This window comes from Malania oleifera, chromosome 3 (assembly GCF_029873635.1).
Source record: "Malania oleifera isolate guangnan ecotype guangnan chromosome 3, ASM2987363v1, whole genome shotgun sequence".
NCBI classification, from domain to species: domain Eukaryota; kingdom Viridiplantae; phylum Streptophyta; class Magnoliopsida; order Santalales; family Ximeniaceae; genus Malania; species Malania oleifera.
Window position 1 is genome coordinate 50,126,403 of NC_080419.1, and position 19,569 is coordinate 50,145,971.

Here is a 19,569-nt window from a genome sequence, read left to right on the forward strand (position 1 = left end):
GAAAAAAAAGAATCAACACAACAAAATTATCAAATCATCAACATCTCTCTAATTGATATTTCTAAAAGAAAAAATGGACGTCCCAAAAAGGAGAGCCCCTCTAAAGAATAAAAAGCATTAATAGAGGCATTATGTGTAGAAGACACGAGGGGACCAAAGACTCTAATGAAATGTCACCCACACAATTGCCCCCAAAACCGAATGAGATTCCCATTCCTAACTCAGAACCAAGTAAGAGGGTAGAAGAAGTGAGCGACGGGATTTGCATGAGAAGCATTGCTACTACCTCTAGTACCTTAACCATTTTTATGCTAACCATACTTGCTTCTAAATCCAATAACCATGTGCCATAAAGGATTCAACCTCCAAAGGGAGCCTCCATAATCATTTCCCAACTAGAGAAATGTTTTGGAGACCCCATTCTCTAGGCCCAAACCCTCTTTGGACTTGGGTGTTCTAACGCTAATCCTACAATCATCACTACATGCATGTCCTTACAATCATTTGCTTCATCCATTTTTTCCACTCCAGCCTAGCCCCAATTGGAAATTCCTGCAACCTACCTCTCCTTCTCCCACACACATACGCACACTCAGACGTGTTATTTTCAATCAATCTTTTGTTCATGTGTGTAACATGTGGAGTATGAGAGGAGAAGAGGTGAGAATAAGACCACTTTATTGGAAATTATAAATAAGAGTCAGAGTCTGTAGATACCTCATTTTGTCCTTCCATATCAAGCCTTTGTATGCATAGAGCTCATGAACATTTAAAATTGGATAATTTTGAAGCTTACACTCAGATTGCATGATTTCAAGCCCAAAACTATTATTATAAACCTAATTTTTGTAATTAGTTTAGCCTTACAAGAGTATTTTAAACCATAAAAATTAAAATGGGCAATTTTTGACCTTCTGTTTGTTTCCTATATTAAAAAATAACAAGGAAATTGCTCTGTCCCCAATTAGGGTCAAAATAGCAAAATATGAGGAAAAGTATTTTAGAAGAATTGGGCCAGAAAGAGGAAGAAGGGTGTCTTGTGGAGAATGACGGGTTGAGAGAGGATCTTATTAAAAGAATGGTAGAGGTGGTGTTTTTTAAGGAAGTGAGGAGTTGGGGGCAAAAGACAAAATTTAAATGGTTTTGGGACAGGCATTGTACTATAGTTCTAAATTCTTCCATTGTTTGGCGAATGCTGAGAAGAGGAGTTTACTTAGACTATTGGTGGAGTTGATAGCAAATGAGATTACAGGCTTTTTGCCAAACTTTTTACTAAAGAGGATGTGTGTAGACCAATGATTGAAGGGTTGGAGTGGAGTCCCATTTCTAGGATCAAAGAGTCATGGTTGGAGAGGCCTTTTGTGGAAAATGAGTTAAAGGAGGTCATGTTTGGGATGGATCGAGATAAGGCTCTGGGACTAGATGGATTTAATTTGGATTTTTTTTCCAGGATTGTTGGGATGTGATTAGAATGGATTTAAAGAAGATATTAAATAAGTTATTTTTTAATGGAAATTTAGTTAGAGCATTAATTTTGTTTTTCATCACTTTGGTATTTAAGAGGTTTAGATCTATTGGGGTTGCTGATTTTTAGTCTATCAGTTTGGTTACTGGTGTGTGTAAGATTATTGTGAATGTTCTTGTGAATAGGCTAATGTTTGTAACAAAATACTATTTCTTAGGCACAAAGTGCTTTTGGGTTTGCTCAGCAAGGTGACCAGTGGAAGGTGACTTTAATGCGGTTAGGTTTTTAGGGGAGAAAAAAATGAGGGGTGGAGTTAATGCTAGTTGCAGAAATTTGACTTGTTTATTATGGAATGTGACCTGAGAGATCTTTCTTTAAGTAATGCAACTTATACCTGGTCTATACGAGGGGCTAGAATGGTCGCTACTGGACTGGATAGATTCCTGTTTTGTAGTGATTGGGACAGCGAATTCTCTAAGCTCTCTCAAACTGTTCTCCGGAGACCTACTTCTAATTACTTCCCTATTTTTCTAGAATCAAGGAGGGTATCCTAGGGTCTTGTTCCTTTTAGGTTTGAGCAAGGTCTTAAATTTCGATTTCGACTCAAATTTCGAAGCTCCAAAAGTACGGAAATTTTGACGAAAATTTCGATTTTGATGTCAATTTTGATTTCGATTTGAAAAAATAATGGAAACTAGTAGTAAAGCATGGAATTCTTTGTGAAACTTTAGAAATGGTTAACAAACATAATAATATTAAGTTTTAAGACTAATATATTACAAATTAAATACATTTATGTTTTGTATGAGGTGGAAGAGTTGTAAAATAGTATGTGTATCAAACATGTTTGTAAGATAATGAACATTAAACATATTTAGTTAATGTAAATGAAATTCATAAATCATTTAAATATTATTTATTATACAAATATTGATAATTTAGACATGCATTGTGAAATAAAATATTACTATAAGTTTATTTTTTCATATAATTTCAAAATCTCTTATTTGAATTTCGACAAAATTTCATTGCATAGTTAAAATTTTGACAAATTTCACTAAAATTTTGAGGTTTCAATAAATTTTGGATGATTCATTGAGATTTCGACGGAAATTATGCAAGACGGAAATTGATTGCCATTTCGATTTCGAGGGTGACGGAAATAGGAAATTTCGACAGAAATTTCGTCATTTTCGTGGAAATTTAAGACCATGGGTTTCAGAATATGTGGCTGGACCATGCTTCTTTTAAACCTTTAGGGAGGAGCTTGTGGGAAGAGGACGTAAGGAGAGGTTGGGAAGGCTTTAGGTTTATGAGGAAGTTGAAACATTTGAAGAAGAATTTTAAAATTTGGAATAAAGAGGTGTTTGGTGATGTTAGAGTTAGAAAATCCAACATCTTAGTTGAGCTGGAATTTTTGGATAGAATGGAGGAGACTAATCTCTTAGGAGAGTGAGGAGGCAAAAAGGACCTCTCTTAAGAATGAGTTGGGAAATGATTTTTAAGGAAATGAGGAGATAGAGGCAAAAGACGAAATTTAAATGTATCAAAGAAGGTGATTGTAATGCTGGCCTCTTTCATGTGCTAGCTAATGGAAAGATGAGGAAAAAATATGATTAGGGAGTTGAAGGTGGGGTGGGGACAGGATTATTAGCGATCCTGAAAGGATTGCTGCTGAGATCACTAATTTTGTTTTTATAATATTTATTCTAAGGAATATATTTGTAGACTGATGGTTGATGGGTGGGTAGAACGGAATCCCATCTCTATGGATCAAATGCTTTGGCTAGAGAGAACTTTTGATGAGTAAGTGAGGGGGTTAGTTTTTGGGATGGAGAGGGATAAGGCTCTGGGTACGGATGGTTTTACTTTAGTTTTCTTTTAAGACTGCTGGGATACCATTAAGGATGACCTTCTTAAAGTCGTCGTTGAATTTTATAGGAATGGGATTCTGAGAGAGTATTAATTCCACTTTTATTACCCTCGTGCCTAAGAAATCTAGGTCCATTTAAGATAGAGGACTTCAGACCTATTAGTCTAGTCTCTAGTGTTTATAAGATTATCACAAAAGTTCTAGCTAATATGTTGGGTGCAGTGCTTGATCATACTATATCTACAACTAGAGTGCTTTTGTTGGGGGTAGTAAAATATTGGATGCTATTTTGGTGGCTAATAAGGTGGAGGATGTTTGTAGGAGGAAGAAGGGTTTCATTTTCAAATTGGATTTTGAGAAGGCCTAAGATAGAGTTAGTTGGAGTTTTTTGGATAAAATTTTTGTGAGAAAGGGTTTTGGTGAGCATTGGTGCCGGTAGTTAAGGGGTTGCTTGTCTAATGTGTGGTTCTCGGTTGTTGTGAATGGGGAACCTAAGTCTTAGTTTAGGGCTTTGAGAGGCATTAGACAAGGGGATCCACTTTCTCCCTTTCTATTTATCTTGATAGCTGATGTGTTGAGTAGAATGGTGGATATGTGATGCAGGGGCAGCATCTAGGTTCTGCAGGCATATGAGAGATTAGAAGAAATAGAAGAGACGAAGGGAGGAGGGAGGAGATACCAGGGGCGAACTAACGTTCAATCAACATTTCAAATTCATCAACATGGTTTTTAAACCCTATTTATAAGAAAGCCTCTCTTCACATGAAATTACTCATAAATCCCTGAAGCTACATTAAGTTACAAACGTACCCCTACTTTACACAAATATTCCAAACAACCCCCAAATACACACAATCTTATTCTTATTAATACTAAACACATAGTAAACTACTAATTAAATCCAACAATTACCAATTCAATTCTTCTGAAGTAGTCTCCAACATGGATCTTCCCAAGGGTTTGCTTCTTGTCATACATCAATAGGGTTGTGGATCAGGGGTTGGTTAAAGGCTTGGATAGGGGGAGAGAGTGGATGATGGTTTCTCATCTTCAATTTTCGGACAATACTATTTTCTTTCTAGATGATCATTGCCCTTCTTTCAAATGTATTTGGGGTATCCTCCATGTCCTTGAGAGGGTGCCCGAGCTAATATTAATGTGCCTATTAAGCGAGTTAGGGAGCGATCTTCTAAAGTGGGTGTGATCTTTTGGATTGGCCTTTTGACTTATTTAGTTGTCCCTTTGGTGGGCGGGGGGGAATCCTAGATTTGTGGAGTTTTGTAACTGAGTAGTGGTTAGATTGGCCAAGAGGCTTGCTAGTTGGACGGGGGTACGTTTTTCCCTTAGGGGTAAAATCACCCTTATTCAGGCCTATTTATCTAGTATTCTATATTATTTGTCTAATTTTAAGACTCCAATGGGGATTGCAAATAAGATTGAGAAAATAATGAGAGATTTCTTATGATTTGAAGTTGGGGATTTTCAAGATCATTTAGTAAGGTGAGAAGAGGTTTGCAGGTCTAAAATGGAGGGAGGTTTGGTTCTTGGAAATTCGGTGGTTAAAAGCATTTCTCTTTTAGCTAAATAGTTATGGCATTTTCCTCTGGAAGATCATTCCCTTTGGCATAAAGTGATTAGAAGTAAGCATAGGTTAGGTGAGAATGGGTAGGATACCAATGTTAGTTTGCGATGTTCATCGAAGAGTCTTTGGAGATCTATTTCTGAGATTTATCCCTTATTCACTCCTCACGTTAATTTTGTGGTGGGAAGGGTTGCTCAGATTCATTTTTGGAAAGAGCCATGATTGGGGTCTTCATCTTTTCCTTGTCGCTTTCAATTGAGCTCAGGGCATGATAGTATGATTTCTTTCTTTATGATTGATTCGGTTAGCCCTCTAGTTTCTTGGAATTTTCATTTCAAAAGATCTATAAGTGATAGAGAATTGATGGAACTTTCCTCCTTGTTGTCGTTATTGAACAATTGTCATCTTTCTTTAGCTAGGGATACTTAGTCTTGGGCATTGGATCACTCATTGGGTGTATTTTAGAATAAAAATGATAATTTGTCGCAGACCAAGAGACCTTTGAAGGTCTCCAGACGTTTGTGTGCTTTATTATTTGAATTTTGAAACGACATCTTTATTTTGCTTGGAGAATCTAGAATAAATTATTTGGTGTATGTTTTTTTGCTAAGCAAATATTTGGCGTGTTGGGAGAAACTTGGGTTTGCTTAGCGTTGGTGGAAGGAATGTTGACTATTTCTTTTCAGTGTATTGGAAGAAGGGCAGGGCTGCATTTTGGAAATGCTGTATATGTGCATTGTTTTGGGGATTATGGTTGGAGCGTAATGCATGGACTTTTTCAGGGAAAAAATTGAATTGGCAGCTGATTTGGGAGAAGATTCAATACTTGGCCTCTTTCTAGTGCATTGGCTAGCTTTTCGGAAGATCAACAAGAATGGAGGAATATTTTGCTTTGATATTTCGTAGTTCTTACTTGTTTTTTTAGTTTCCTTTTTTCTGGGTATTTCAGAATTTTTATTGGAGATGTTGTATTCCCCTCATTGTAAATTATGCTCTTATTAATGAATCTCTTCTTTTGCTATAAAAAAATAAAATAAAATAAAAATAAAAGTGTTTCAAACTTCAATTTTATTTAGATGGCTGTTAAATTTTATGTATGTTATTTTTTTTTTTTTGGCTTTAACTTGCTGATATATTTAGTTTTAATCAAACATTTTGTAAAACATGTACATGGGATTGGTGTAATATTCTTTCTGCAAAAATGTTATTACATGTAGTATATATACATTCACATACAAAATATATTAATATATATTATTTTATCATATAGTCGACCCCACCTAGTGGGACTTAAGGCTTGGTTTTGTTGTAGATTATTTTATCATGTTGGCATCATCGATTTCCCCACTAGTTCGACCGACCCGGTGGTTTTCCCCCCTAGATCACTTGAATCCCAGGAGTGAATAGAAAGTTGGATCTACAATTGATATCACCTGAATCGCCCCATCTATTCTCCTAAGGATAAGTTTGGTTTCAAACCCCAATTCGAACAGGAGTACACCACGCTAATGTGCCCTGAATGATCCACATCTTAGGGTCAGGCACCGATGAGCACATTGAACTATCCATGTGGCTGAGAGCCCTCACAAGTGAGGCACAACGACGCATTTATTAGAGGTGCACTCTTCCACTGAGTGCTTATCTGAGTTTTAAAACCACGAGAAGAACTCCCTTTGGCACATAGTGGTTAAAATTAATTTTTCTCTAATGTGGTTCAAGATGTTCTTTTGAGAGTCCTTGGAGGTGGATATGAATTCTTTACCCATTTTTAGACCATATACCAAATTTCGAGTGGGAAATGGGCTTCGCATTCATTTGTAGAAAAACCCACAGCTACCCAGCTTGGCACTTCTCATTGCAATTCTTTGTTTGTATTGTATTCATTGCATAATGGAGTTTTCTTCTTTCTTGCTATCCACAACAACAACAACAAACCATGCCTTAAGCTCCCGCGAGTGAGGTCAAACATATGAATCCTTTTCCACCAATTTACCTGATCGAAGCAATTTCTTCCAACAATTTAAGGGCTATTAAATCCTTACTATCTTATCACAAGCTATTTTAGGTACCATTAAGTGTAACTAGCTCACCCCTCCTCATTCTTGCACTATTTCACGTATGTTGCAGGTGCCTAAACCATCTTAACTGCCCTTCCTTGATCTTATCTTCTGCAGATGCTATTCGTAACTTACCAAATATGTTCATTCCGTAATTTATTTTTTGACATTATACTACTCATCCAATTAGCATTTTAATTTCAAAAATTATTGCTTTTTAGATACGTTGTTTCTTAGTTGTCAACATTTGATTCATATAGCATAGCTGGTCTTATAGCTGTTGTATAAAGATTTCTTTTTAATTTTAAGGGTACTCTACAATCACACAGCAACTCGAAGCACTTCTCCATCTTACCCAAACTGCTTTAACTCTATGTATTACACCTCCTTTGATTTCTTATTCATCTTGCATAATAGATCCAAGGTATCAAAATTTACTAGTGCTATCATTTTCTTGGCCCATCAAGTTCAAGTTTTTCTCTAATATCCTCCTACCATTACTGAAATTACATTTTATCCTAAAATATCTAGTTTCTAGAACTGTCTCCATACTTCTAACTTAGATTGTACTCAACCCCTAGCTTCATCAATCAAGACACTATCATTGGCAAACAACATACACCATGAGCCTCAATTTAGATACTCCTAGTAAATTCATCCTTCTCTAATATAAAAAGATAAAGGCTCAAAGAAGACCGTTGATGTACAACTATTGTGATTGAAAATTTCCTTTGATTCTCCATCTATAGTCCTAACTCTAGTTATTACTATGTTTAATCACATCAGTATACCTACTGCATGTTCCCTTTTTGTCCTTTAACTTTCCTAGCTACCTTATCATAGGCTTTCTTTAAGTCATTAAAGAGAGTGCAAGTTGCTTTCTTTTCCCTAAAATTTTCCATTGATTTTCTTAAAATATATATAGCTTCTGTAGTCAATCTCCCAGCCATAAAACCAATTGATTTTGAGACCTTCATTTTTTAACTCAGTCTTTGCTTAATTACTTTTTGCCGCAGTTTCATTGTATGACTCCTAAGTTTAATTCCACAATGGTTGTTACAATTTTGAATATCTCCTTTATTTTTGTATATAGGTATTAGAGTGTGTTTCCTCTATTTGCCTGACATTTTCTTAGTTTATTATAATTATGTTAAATAAATTAGCTAATCATGTAATTCAATTTTCACCTAGCCATTTCCAAACTCTGATTGGGATGCATCCGGTCCTTTTCCTTGTTTCATTTTTTTAATTGCAATTTTAACTCATTATCTCTAATTTTTGCAAATACATCTCAAATGTTTAGCATTTTCTTCATTTTTCAAATCTAAATTTAAGCTCTACTAAGTTTTCATTAAATAGGTTATAAAAGTAATTTCGCTACCTTTCTTTTATATGTTCTTTAATGAAGAGAGAGACTATCATCCTCATTGTATATACATGTTACCTTACCTAAGTCCTTCCTTTTTCTTTCTCTAGCTCTAGTAAGTTTAAATACGTCTCTTTCCGCTTCTCTTTTCTTGCCTCTCTATACTTTTCAATTTTTTCCATGTTCTATATTTTTACCATGTTTTATGCCAAATTCTTTGTCTTCATGTTTTTTTTTTAACATCTAGATCCTACCACCAACTTCCTTTACTAACTAAGAATCTTCCTTTAGATTCACCTAAAATATCTTTTGGTATTTTTTTAATAGAGCGTATCCTGCTCCGAGAAGAGGTTGCGTTTACACTATACCTTATTATCCAATCACCATCTTTGGTCATTTTATCTTCAAATTTTATTATATTTTCTCCCTTTATGTTCCACAACCTAGTTCTCTTGCATTGAATTATGTTATCTTTTCTCTTCCATTTTTTAATAAATATATCTAACACTAAAACTCTACACCATGTTGTTAAACTTTCACTTGGGATGACTTCGTAGTCCTTACGTGATAAACGATCTACCTTTGCAGTTGAGAAAGAATCTATTTGTCTTTTATTTTGTCCACTCTTGAAGGTTGTTTGGCGGTCTTCTCTCTTTTTAAAGCATGTATTCATTGTAATAAGATCATATGATATGGTGAAGTCTAAGATCATATCATCAAACTCTTTTTAATCTCCATATGCATGGCATCCATGTATCATCTACTAACCTCCACTGTCCTTTCCAATGTCTCCATTCAAATCAGCTATATTTTCTCAATCCTTGATATCCCTTGCATAATCCTATCCACATGAAGCCTATTTGAGGAGTATAAGCACCAATGACATTTATTATCTGTTGTCATAAGACCATCTTGATTTTTATGATTCGATCCCCTACTCTTTTAACATCCACAACACTATCTTTCAGGTCATGTGTACTACTATTGCTACCCTACTCTTATGTTTTTATTTCTAGTGTATTTGAGTCTAAATCCTGATTTTTCGATTTCTCTAGCTTTCTCCACTACCCTCTTGAAAGCAGATTATGTTAATTTTTTGCTATCTACTGGGGAGAGTTTTCCTGAGATTTCCATTTTTGTATGTCTCTTAATGATAAGGAGGTTAGAGATAGAGAAACTATCATCTTTGCTGTGTTTGTAAGAGGGATCATGTGCTCGGTCCTTCCAACAGGTAGGATGTGCGGAAGTGGGCTCTTGATTCTTTGGGAGACTTTTTCATCTTTTTTTTGAGTTTTTAATCCAGGAGAAACCTTTTTGCGCTGTCATTTTGTTTGGATGTATTGGAACACCTTTTGCATTTTTAAGGGGAAGAAGATTCCTTGATTTTTGTGTTGGGATAGGATTCAATATTTGAATCAATGGTAAGGTTGCTCCTTTGTAAATGGTTGGTCACAGGTTCAAGTCCAAGGAAATAGCCTCTATATAGTGACGACCCTCCCCTATCCTCGCAAAGCAGGGAGCCGTGTGGTTCAGAGATGCCCTTTTTTTATAAGATTCAATATTGGCTTCTTTGTGGGGTTGTTGCAGCTGGTTGTTTTGGGGGGAATGCATTTCGGAGCTGCACAACACGATTGGCTGGCTCTGTTATTGACTGTTATATTTTATTTTAGTTTTTTTTTTTTTTTTGAGGATTCCTTATTCTGCTTCGTCGTACATCCTTTCTACTTAATAATATTTCTTATTTTTCTATTAAAAAAAATGATGCAGTATGATGCCACATGCTTCCGTTTTTTATTGCATTTTAGGTACTCTCCTTCCCACAAAATCAGCACCCTACATTTAACAACGGGCTGTTTCGAGTCTTGATAAATTGTTGTGCTATTTTGGATGAGGATGGCCTCCAAGGTGAACACTAACATGAGAGCACTTTATTGGCCTATAAATGAGACCTTAGGGTACCTTCTTTAGGGAATTCTGAAATATAAAGATGGAGTGCTATCGTGATGAATGCAAGAATTCGAAAGGCACAACTCTGCCTATATTGTCTACAAAGAATAAAGTTCAAATTTCTTCAGGAGCTTTAGGATTTTTCAAGAGTCAAGAGGTTTGTATGTGGGTGTTTGGATTTCTCGTTCATATGGGATAGGAGGTAGGAGCTTATTTAGGACTTGCATCGATGATTATTTTGATCCAGGCATGTTTTTTATTCTTTTGTTCGTAAGGAAATTATAGATTTCTTGATTTTTGTATGATGAAATAAATTGTATGAATAAAGTATGCTTTTTGATTGATGATGCTTTTCTATTCCCTGGTAATTTTGATCCCTTCGTATAGTCATTTTTAACTACTAAGGAGTTTAATCCCCATTCAGGATAAGTGTTCCACTTAGGATTTTAGTCCACGTGCAAACCTATAGCCTAATCAGGATAAGTCTTACTGACCTACCCTTTTGAAAGATTCTAGATAATATATTTAAATAATTAGTTCCTGGAAAATTTGTCAACTTCATATTTTAATGATTTGCAAATGACTGGAGCATGGTTCCCCAATCCTTGAGAGTATCAGAATTTGAAGCAGATATTTAAACTTTTTGCACTTCTAGAGCATGAAAAGTGGCATGTTATTCTACAACATTTAATGAGAATTGTCCTGAACTTAAATGGTAAACAACAATGCTTGATTATATGGATAATTCTGTAAAGGAGCTCCATGCATTTTAGACAGGTCAGTCTGTAGTATTTCTGTTTATTTTTTATTTTTTCATATAAGTAAACAGAGTAAATACATTGATTTCCTAAGATTTTTCAAAATGTGTGAACCTCCCTTGCATTAAAAAACGCAGCAGTCTCCTGCATTTATAGACGACATTTTTCCTTCTCTGTTACTTGATCATCTCCAATAAAAACGGAAGTCAATTGATGCATTGTCTTCTTTTGCAATTGATATTTAAATTTTTATAGATGATTTTGAAGAAATGAACACAGTAGCAAATGTTTAGTACATCTTTACATGGATGTGCATTTCCTTCTTCACAATTGCATCTTCGAACAGGCAGCTTTGTGTTGGCTGATGGCAGTGTTCTAAACTCATCCAAGAATGTCATGTGAACTTTTTTTGGCATTGAGGCATCTTTCATTGGCCATGTAAAGGTCAAAGTCATTATTAAGACAACCACAAATTCATGGCGAATGAGCTAACAGCGAGAGTTTAGTAGTTGTATTTAAATGTTAAGGTTGCTGTGATTTTTTAATGTTAGGGAGGTTCCACTTTTTGGCAACCCTCATGGGAGTTGAACATATTTTTCCCAAATAAATATCATTATGATTTATTTAGAAGTATAATAAACTTGGTTACTCGTACAATAAAAAAAAAAATCATATATTGAGAATTCTCGAGATAAATAATGCTATATAAATATTCTAAGCCTAATGTTATAGCATATTGTATTTTATGTTTTTATATATAGTTATATATTTATTTATTGATTTATTCTTGCGTGTCTTATCCTGTTTAAGAATTTCATATTCGTGGTGTTTGCGCTCATGTCCATGTCTGTGCTTCCTAGTATGAGAATCTCACTATTGATGCTTCCTTTTATTAGATTTTGGAGTTTAATTGTTCAATCGAAAAAATGATCTTAATGAGTCACAAATTAATGTGCAAGTAATCAGCCAAAGAGATAAATTCAACTATGATTGCTCCATATTAAAAAATGAATAGTTATTTATTTGTATTTTTTTTTCCACTTTTTCCTGTTTACCAGAAAAAAAAACTCTTGCAGTGATATACTCTTCCAACATAATTTATTAGATGTATGCATTGCTGTCGAGCAAAATACACTATTCAGTTATTTATTTTTATGGGAATAGGATGATGATGCCAGAGTGAAGAAAGCATTCCAGACACTTTTTACTTATGTGGGTAATGTTGCCAAGAATCCTGATGAGGAAAAGTTCAGGAAAATAAGACTTAATAACCCATCCTTCCAGGTACGGAACTTGTCTTCCAAATATTTGTACTTCCACACTGCAATGGTTGGATGGTTGCATCCATTTATGATTTGTCGCACACATTTTAAATTCCTTCCTTGCTCTTGTACACGGATGGCCCGATTGGACCAGCTTAACTAACTGAACTTTGTTTTTTTGTTTTTTTTTTTCCTTTGAATAACTTAATGCTGAATCAACACTCCATGCATTCATCTGTTCGTCTCCATGAGCAAGGAGTTCTCTGTATTGATTGAGCCAACTGTTGTTGCTTTGATTCACCTTGCATTTTAATATTGTGCACTCACCCGAGACACTGTAAATGAGTATGGGCAAGCTTTCTTGTAATAGTAATAATAATAATAAGAAGAAGAAGTTACATAATAACAATGATAATAATTAGTATAAATTCATTGTAATTTTGACCTTGTTTTTAGGTTTTGTTTCTTGTGTTGTGGTTAACAGGAAAGAGTTGGCCAACTGAGAGGGGGCGTTGAGTTTCTGGTGCTCTGTGGATTTGAGAAAATCGAGGGTGGAGAGTTTTTGCTTTTGCCCAGGGACAAGCTTGACATGGCTGTGTTGCATTCTGCTGGTTCCGAGCTCAAGTCCGCTATAGAAAATCCCTTCTTTGGAATTCTCTAAGTTACAGGAAATGAGATTCATCCATTATATTTTGTATTTTAAAAACGTGACATTCTTTTCAATAAAGAAGAAGGCGGGAGGGAAAGAGTTGGGGTGTGCTTGTTTTAAGGATTGCTACTTTGTTTTAATCACCATAGGCTTTGCTTAAATTCTCATGGAACGATATTCTTGTTACTTTATATGAATATTTTTGTTTGGTTAGTATTTTAAGATTCTTAGGAATATTCATAGGATTTTAATGTCTATATTTGGTTTAATTTTGAAAAGTATTTTAAAAAGATGACCATTATATTCTTGACGAGTGCATAAACAATATACAGAGACAAAATGTAGGATTGGTGCCAACCGAAGAAAGGATTCGCATGTTGTGCCAAATCTTCTTCATGTAAAACCATGTTGCTTGAGGACAACTTGAATTCGATATAGCTATTTGAAATTTTAGTGCAAGATTGGGTTTGTTATGTGAAAAATAATTATACTTTGAACATAAAATTTTCACATGCCTCAAAATTTTTAAAATTGACAATAAAATAATCGATTAAATATTAAATATTATTAAATATAATACAATAATAATGTGCTTTATTTAAACTCACAAATTTAAACTTTGTCGTTTCAAATAATTTCAAACTTCTAAGCGTACAAATTTAAATTCATTAAGCCATGTTGATAGTTTCATTTTAAGTTATAAACATAAATCAAATTAACCATGTTGATGGTTTTATGAACATTCTTAATATGGTTTAATGAATTTAATTTTTATGCTTGGAAGTATCAGAAAAAGATAAATGATATTAATATTTATTTTTTGAAATAAATTATTCCTTTTTTAAATTTTCATTTATAATTTTTATTTAAAAATAGAACTCTTAAAACTTCTTACACTTTTATGTCATGAGGCTTATTTTTTGCTTCATTTTTATTGAAATTGCCTTTTAAACATTGTGCATTCCTATATTAAACAATTTAGAATGCCCCTTTTTTGGCTCGTGTGTGGCAATAAATTGAAGAAGTTATTATAGGGCAACACATTTTTCTTTTTTTTCAGTACATGCTGTCATGTTCTAACCATGAATCTGTATAAGACTTAGTTCACAGATTTAATTAACGATTTTCAATTTTCAAGAATTCTCATTCACTTATAACTTTCCGCATTTGTTTAAGTTTTTATAATTGAAAAATCCATTCTCAAGAATGTTACATTTTCAAAAAAATCTTTAATGCCTGCACTCATTCTCATTTTAAAAGAACCTTTGAATTTTTAACCTACGTAAATCACCAAAAAAATTATGAAGTCACTAAAAAGAACCTAGTCATCTTTTAAAATTTGCTTTGACTTGTTATAACCTCTTTCAATTCCAAGTCAAAACTCTCTCCTCCTCACACTCTTCCTTGTAGGTACGAATGAATTTCAAAATAATGTGGAAATTTTGGACGAAGTTTAGTGTCTACTCATATGGATTATAAATTTCAATTTTAAAGGCTCAATAATATAGCATATCCCAAAAAAAAAAAAATTTATAGCCATATGATTATTAAACTTCAAAGCTTGACATGGTATATGTATAAGTTGCATATTATTGGTATTGTAAGAAAATAGATACACTAGTGAATTATCAGTAAACTACATAGAATTTGTAATCTTATTGTAACTGGTTTATATATATATATATATTATGTTTTCAATGAGTTGTATGAATTCAATTTTTTGGATTTAATTTTATCTATTGAAATTCTTGTTGAAATATTTTGTACAAGCATTTTTTTTTGTGAAGTATCTTTTGTCAAACGTAAAAATATTTTCAAAAAAAGATTAATTTATTTATCATTCTCATGAATAAACCAAACATTAAAACATAGCAAGTCCAAAATTCTATCAAAAATATGCTTTTGTTTAAAGCATCAATGTGCAAAGCACCTTTTAAGATGATATATAGTTTTGTAATTGGTTATTGATGTGTGATGGAATGTGGATGGGATGGAATTGTTATGCTAGCTCTTAGGTTGGATGCTTCAGACTAGTGCCCTATTACACAAGGAATACCCTGTGGAATAGGGATGATACTGCAACATTTGTATAATTCATTGAAAATCAATGAAGAAGGGAGAAAGGTGGGAGGTAATTAGGAACATTTTAGAAAAGGGGAGGAAGAGAGGAGCTAATTGAGCAAAGATAGAAGAATATGAGAGAAGGGGGGGGGGATTAATAGACATCAAGCACATGTTTATGCCCTCCCCAAGTCAACTTGGATTTATAAGAAATCCCCAAAGCATGCCCTTAAATGAAGTAAACATTAAAATATTCACTAGTCGATAAATAATCCTAATCCCCCCCCCCCCCTCACCAAGGGTTCTTTATACAATTGAATTTTTGCTTCTTTTCTTCTTCTATGTGAGTTGGAATGTTCTTGGGGTCAACCTTGTAGGCAATCTGGGTATACATTTTTCATGTGCTTGAGGTGAGAGATGCATTGCTCCCTTTAGTCTCTCACCATATCTAGGTGTCTAGCTTAGTTCACCGTATGAAGTGTCTCTTTGTGGACCGAGGCATTGTTGGCCTTGTGTATTAGTTTGGACAAGATGATGGCGTATGACACTTCTAATTGTCTAGTCCTTTCAATTTCTTTGACGGACGAATGTGATTTAAACTAATAAAGCTACTATTCTTCTATCTATCCCACCTCACTATTAGGACATTGTTGTGGCAACAATTTGTAAATGAATATAGCCTAAGTGAATAATATTCGCCTTTTACTTTCCTCACCCTACTTTTTAGGAATTGTATTGAAAACTATATCCTAATGGGAAGCTGCACAAAGATTGCATAAACAATACACCCATGATCACTTATTTTGAGCATTAAATGCTTAAAAATAGGGGGTCGTATTTTGCAACAAATATCACGGCTAATGTTTTGCCATGTGTCCTCTTTGGTTGCTAATTTTTCCTAATTCCTTTCATCTAAGCCAATGTGTAGTATCTCATGCTTAAAATGCCCAAAGGTAATGTCTTTTATGATTCTCGAGAAGCCTGAATCATTAGGGTTATGATTTTCACCAAATCTCTTTTTTTTTTTGTAAACCCTAACTAACTTCTTCTTCTTCATCTCTTTTATGTTACTTTGTTATTGACACCATTCTTTGAGCTCCGAGTCCTCTACTTTATATTGCAAGCTTCAGTCTCTCTTCGACATTCAATATCATTTTCTTGGACTTGATTTCTCTACTAGTTTATTCTTTGTTTCATTCTGATTTTTACCTTTCCTTTATCAACTTGCATTAGATTCCAAGAGAAAGATCATGATTGTGAATCAATTTGAGGATTTTTATCCTCAAAGAGGTTTAACTTGATACCAAGTTGAAGAATTCGTTTCTTCGCCTAAGGATATGCTTGTTGACTTCTTAGATTACAACCCTAATTTCGAGGATAACTTGTTCTTAATCGAGGCGAAGGATTCCTATATCCTTGGTTCAAATTTACTTGCCTCTAACCTTATTCTTATGTAAGGTGTCTACCTCACTATTACAAGGCTCCTATTGTGGTTTAATTTTTTTCTTTGGACCTTTTTTCTTGGTGGAGAAAATCCATCATTAGCTAGCTAGATCGCGTGCAATCTACATTTGAATGTTAATGGGCAAAGATGGGTATTTATGATGTTGTTTAGCTCTCTAAATTTGAGTCACATTGTCATCTAAAGGTTTTTGGTTCCCTTCTTACTTTCTAGCCTAAGACTGCAAATGCATTCATTTTCATTTTGGATGTGATGACAGTAACATCATTAGACTTTGTTGTACTTTTTTGCTTGCGTCCATAGGCAAAGATGCTTACACTCTAACCTAGATCTAGTCTAAGGTTTACCTAACCTACTCGAGAACATACTGATATGGTTTACCTATTGCACATTGAGGCATCAACGACACTCTTGTAACAAAAGAATTTGTGTTTAGCCTAGCTTCCATTAAGATCATGAAAGCATATGAGAGTCTCAAAAAAATTTTGGTCAAAGGCAGAAGGATTGTGATACCCTATGGATGAAAAGACTTAAAAAGATTAGATGTTACTACCCATATCAACAAGGTGCATCTTTCTTTTTGGGAGCTTTCCCATAAGAACTTCATAGTTAAGTGTGCTTAGCTTGGAGCAATCTTGGGATGGGTGACCACCTGAGAAGTTTTCTCAAGAAGTGTGTGAGTGAGGACAAAATATACTGAAAAGGACACGTGTTGGTTTTTGGGGCAAGTCATTAGTCTGATAAGGTCCGCCCCCTGTTGTCTGGTCCAAGTGGAGGAGGAGAGACGCAGTGCTCTCTGGCAGACCCAGGTTGGGGTGTTACAAATGGTATCAAAGCAAAGGGGTAGTTACCCTCGATCCTCGGGAACTCTCGCTTATGAATGATTGTGGCAAAATAAGACTCTCCGCCCGGGGGCTTGCTGAATTGAGGGACGGCGATACATAACGCCTCAATCTTAGTGAGCGCTCTAATAGGTACCCGTTGTTGCCACGGCCGTAAGGCCCCTAAGGGAAAGTGACAACGCCCGAAAGGGGGGTCGTTACAGATGGTATCAGAGTAATGTCCAGCCAGAAGTGTGATTAATTTCACATTGCCTGGATGTGGAAATGTTAGAGTATTTGGTTAGAGATGATTTATACTAGAGTATAGGAAACAGTTATGATAAGGATGCTAAATGGATAAGTTAGGTTAGGTGTTGAGAAGTATGTATGGTGTAGGGAAGTATAGGATTTTGTCTTATAGCTTGGAGGCGGAAATCCCTTGGCGGACTTCTATGATTTTCTGATTCATTCGAAAGTTTCTGAAAACCACGGTAAATCCATCGACGGTGATGTTTCTTAACCGTGAGACTGGTCCTTATATTGAGAACTTGGATGCATATTGGATTTAAAGTATATAATTGTGTTGTTGAGATTATGGTGTGAGATATGGTAAATTGTAGAATTATGGGAATGAAAGATTGGGTAACAAATTTCGAGGACGAAACTTCTTAAGGATGGGAGAATGTAAAGACCCGAAAAATTAAAATAATTAGAAAAAATAAATAAATAAAATAAGAGATACATAAATAAAAGGAATGGCATGGGAAAAATTAAAAAAATTTAAAATTAAAGAAGTTAAATTAAATAAAGATGAATTAAATAATTATATAATTAGTTATTAAATTAAACATTTTTACATTGGATTTAAAAAAAAACTAATTAGAATGATATATATATATATATATAAATGTATAAGTAAGTTATTATAATATATATATATATATATATATATGATAAGTATAAGTTAAAGTTAGATATATATATATAAAGTAAATGAAGAAAGAAGAAAGAAGAAGAAGTCAGGCGGCCAACCCCCCCCCCCCTAAAACTTTCCTGCGTGCAGCGCGCAACCACCTCCATCTCCGTCTCTCTGTCTCAATTTCTCAATGAGTTTGCGGTGGATCGAAAAACAGAAGGTGTCGTTAGATTCCTGGTTCCACTGCCGATATTTCTACGAGCATATTTTTCATGGGAATGACTTAGACACTGCTCCTGAGGAAAGGTAATTTTTCCTCATTTTCCTAATTTCGCTATTAATATGCAGTTAAATCGACGATCGGGTACTACCACATTGCCCTAATCACGGTTGTCGTTATTTTGGTGTAGGTAAACTTCCAATTGGGGTTTTTCAGGCTCTACTCCAAAGTGAGAGTAAAATTTAGGAAATTTGGCTAAATTTAAGGGGATAATTATTTATTGGGTATTTAAGGGCCTAAGAAGTATTGAATAAATATTTTATTTAGGATTAATTTAATGGAATTAGGATTTTTGATTCATTGTCCGGATGAGCGCCACAGGTATTTTTCGGAATCCCTATTGTTGTAGTTCAAGAAACCAGGTAAGGAGAAAAATATATGTGTTAAATCAAAATTTTTATGAATTAAATGAAAAATAAATTGTGTTATATGTACGTGTATATGTTTTAGTATGAGTAAAATGTCAGCCATTTAAATTATATTTTTTTCGAGTTTAGAGTTGTTTATTAGATATGTATATGCAAAAATGAACTGATGAAAGTGGAAAAATATTTTCAAAGTATTTATGTAAGAAATGAAAGGTATTTTTAGTATATAAACATTAAATGTTGGTTGACTTATTTTACATGCAGTGTATGAATTTTATTACTAAATTGTGTGGCATGAGTAAATAGAATGTTGTGTGGAAATATATGTTAAATGTATGAGATGTAGGTTAAGTAAGTAATGCATTGTGAATAAAACATAACATGAACTATGTTGCTTGTGGGTGTTAATGCAACCATGTAAACAACTGAAATATACTGGGTAAAATAGTTAAAAGTGGTTGGATAAATGTGTAACAACTGAAATATGCTGGGTAAAACAGTTAAAAGTGGCTAGGTAAATGTATAACAGCTGAAATATGCTGGGTAAAACAATTGAAAGTGGTTGGGTAAATGTATGATAGCTGAAAAATGATGGGTAAAACAGCTGCAAAATGCTGGGTATGAAATGAAATGAAATGAAACGGTAAATGAATGAAATGAAAATGAAATGTGAAATGTGAAGAATGTAAAATGGGAAAGAGT

At 34.2% G+C, this 19,569-nt stretch overlaps 1 protein-coding gene across 2 annotated transcripts in view; it reads left to right on the plus strand.

Moving 5' to 3' along the window:
* The window catches only part of LOC131150611 (uncharacterized), an 84,021-nt gene extending 70,846 nt beyond the window's left edge, over positions 1 to 13,175 (plus strand). The window contains exons 11-12 of one of the 2 annotated variants that reach the window (XM_058101437.1): positions 12,213 to 12,332; positions 12,795 to 13,175. In XM_058101437.1, the coding sequence (XP_057957420.1) occupies positions 12,213 to 12,332; positions 12,795 to 12,971 (297 nt within the window). In that variant the 3' untranslated portion in view covers positions 12,972 to 13,175. Of the gene's footprint in view, positions 1 to 12,212; positions 12,333 to 12,766 lie in introns of both variants that reach the window. The other variant, XM_058101438.1, reaches the window with a different exon arrangement.
* Positions 13,176 to 19,569: the final 6,394 nt, after the last annotated feature.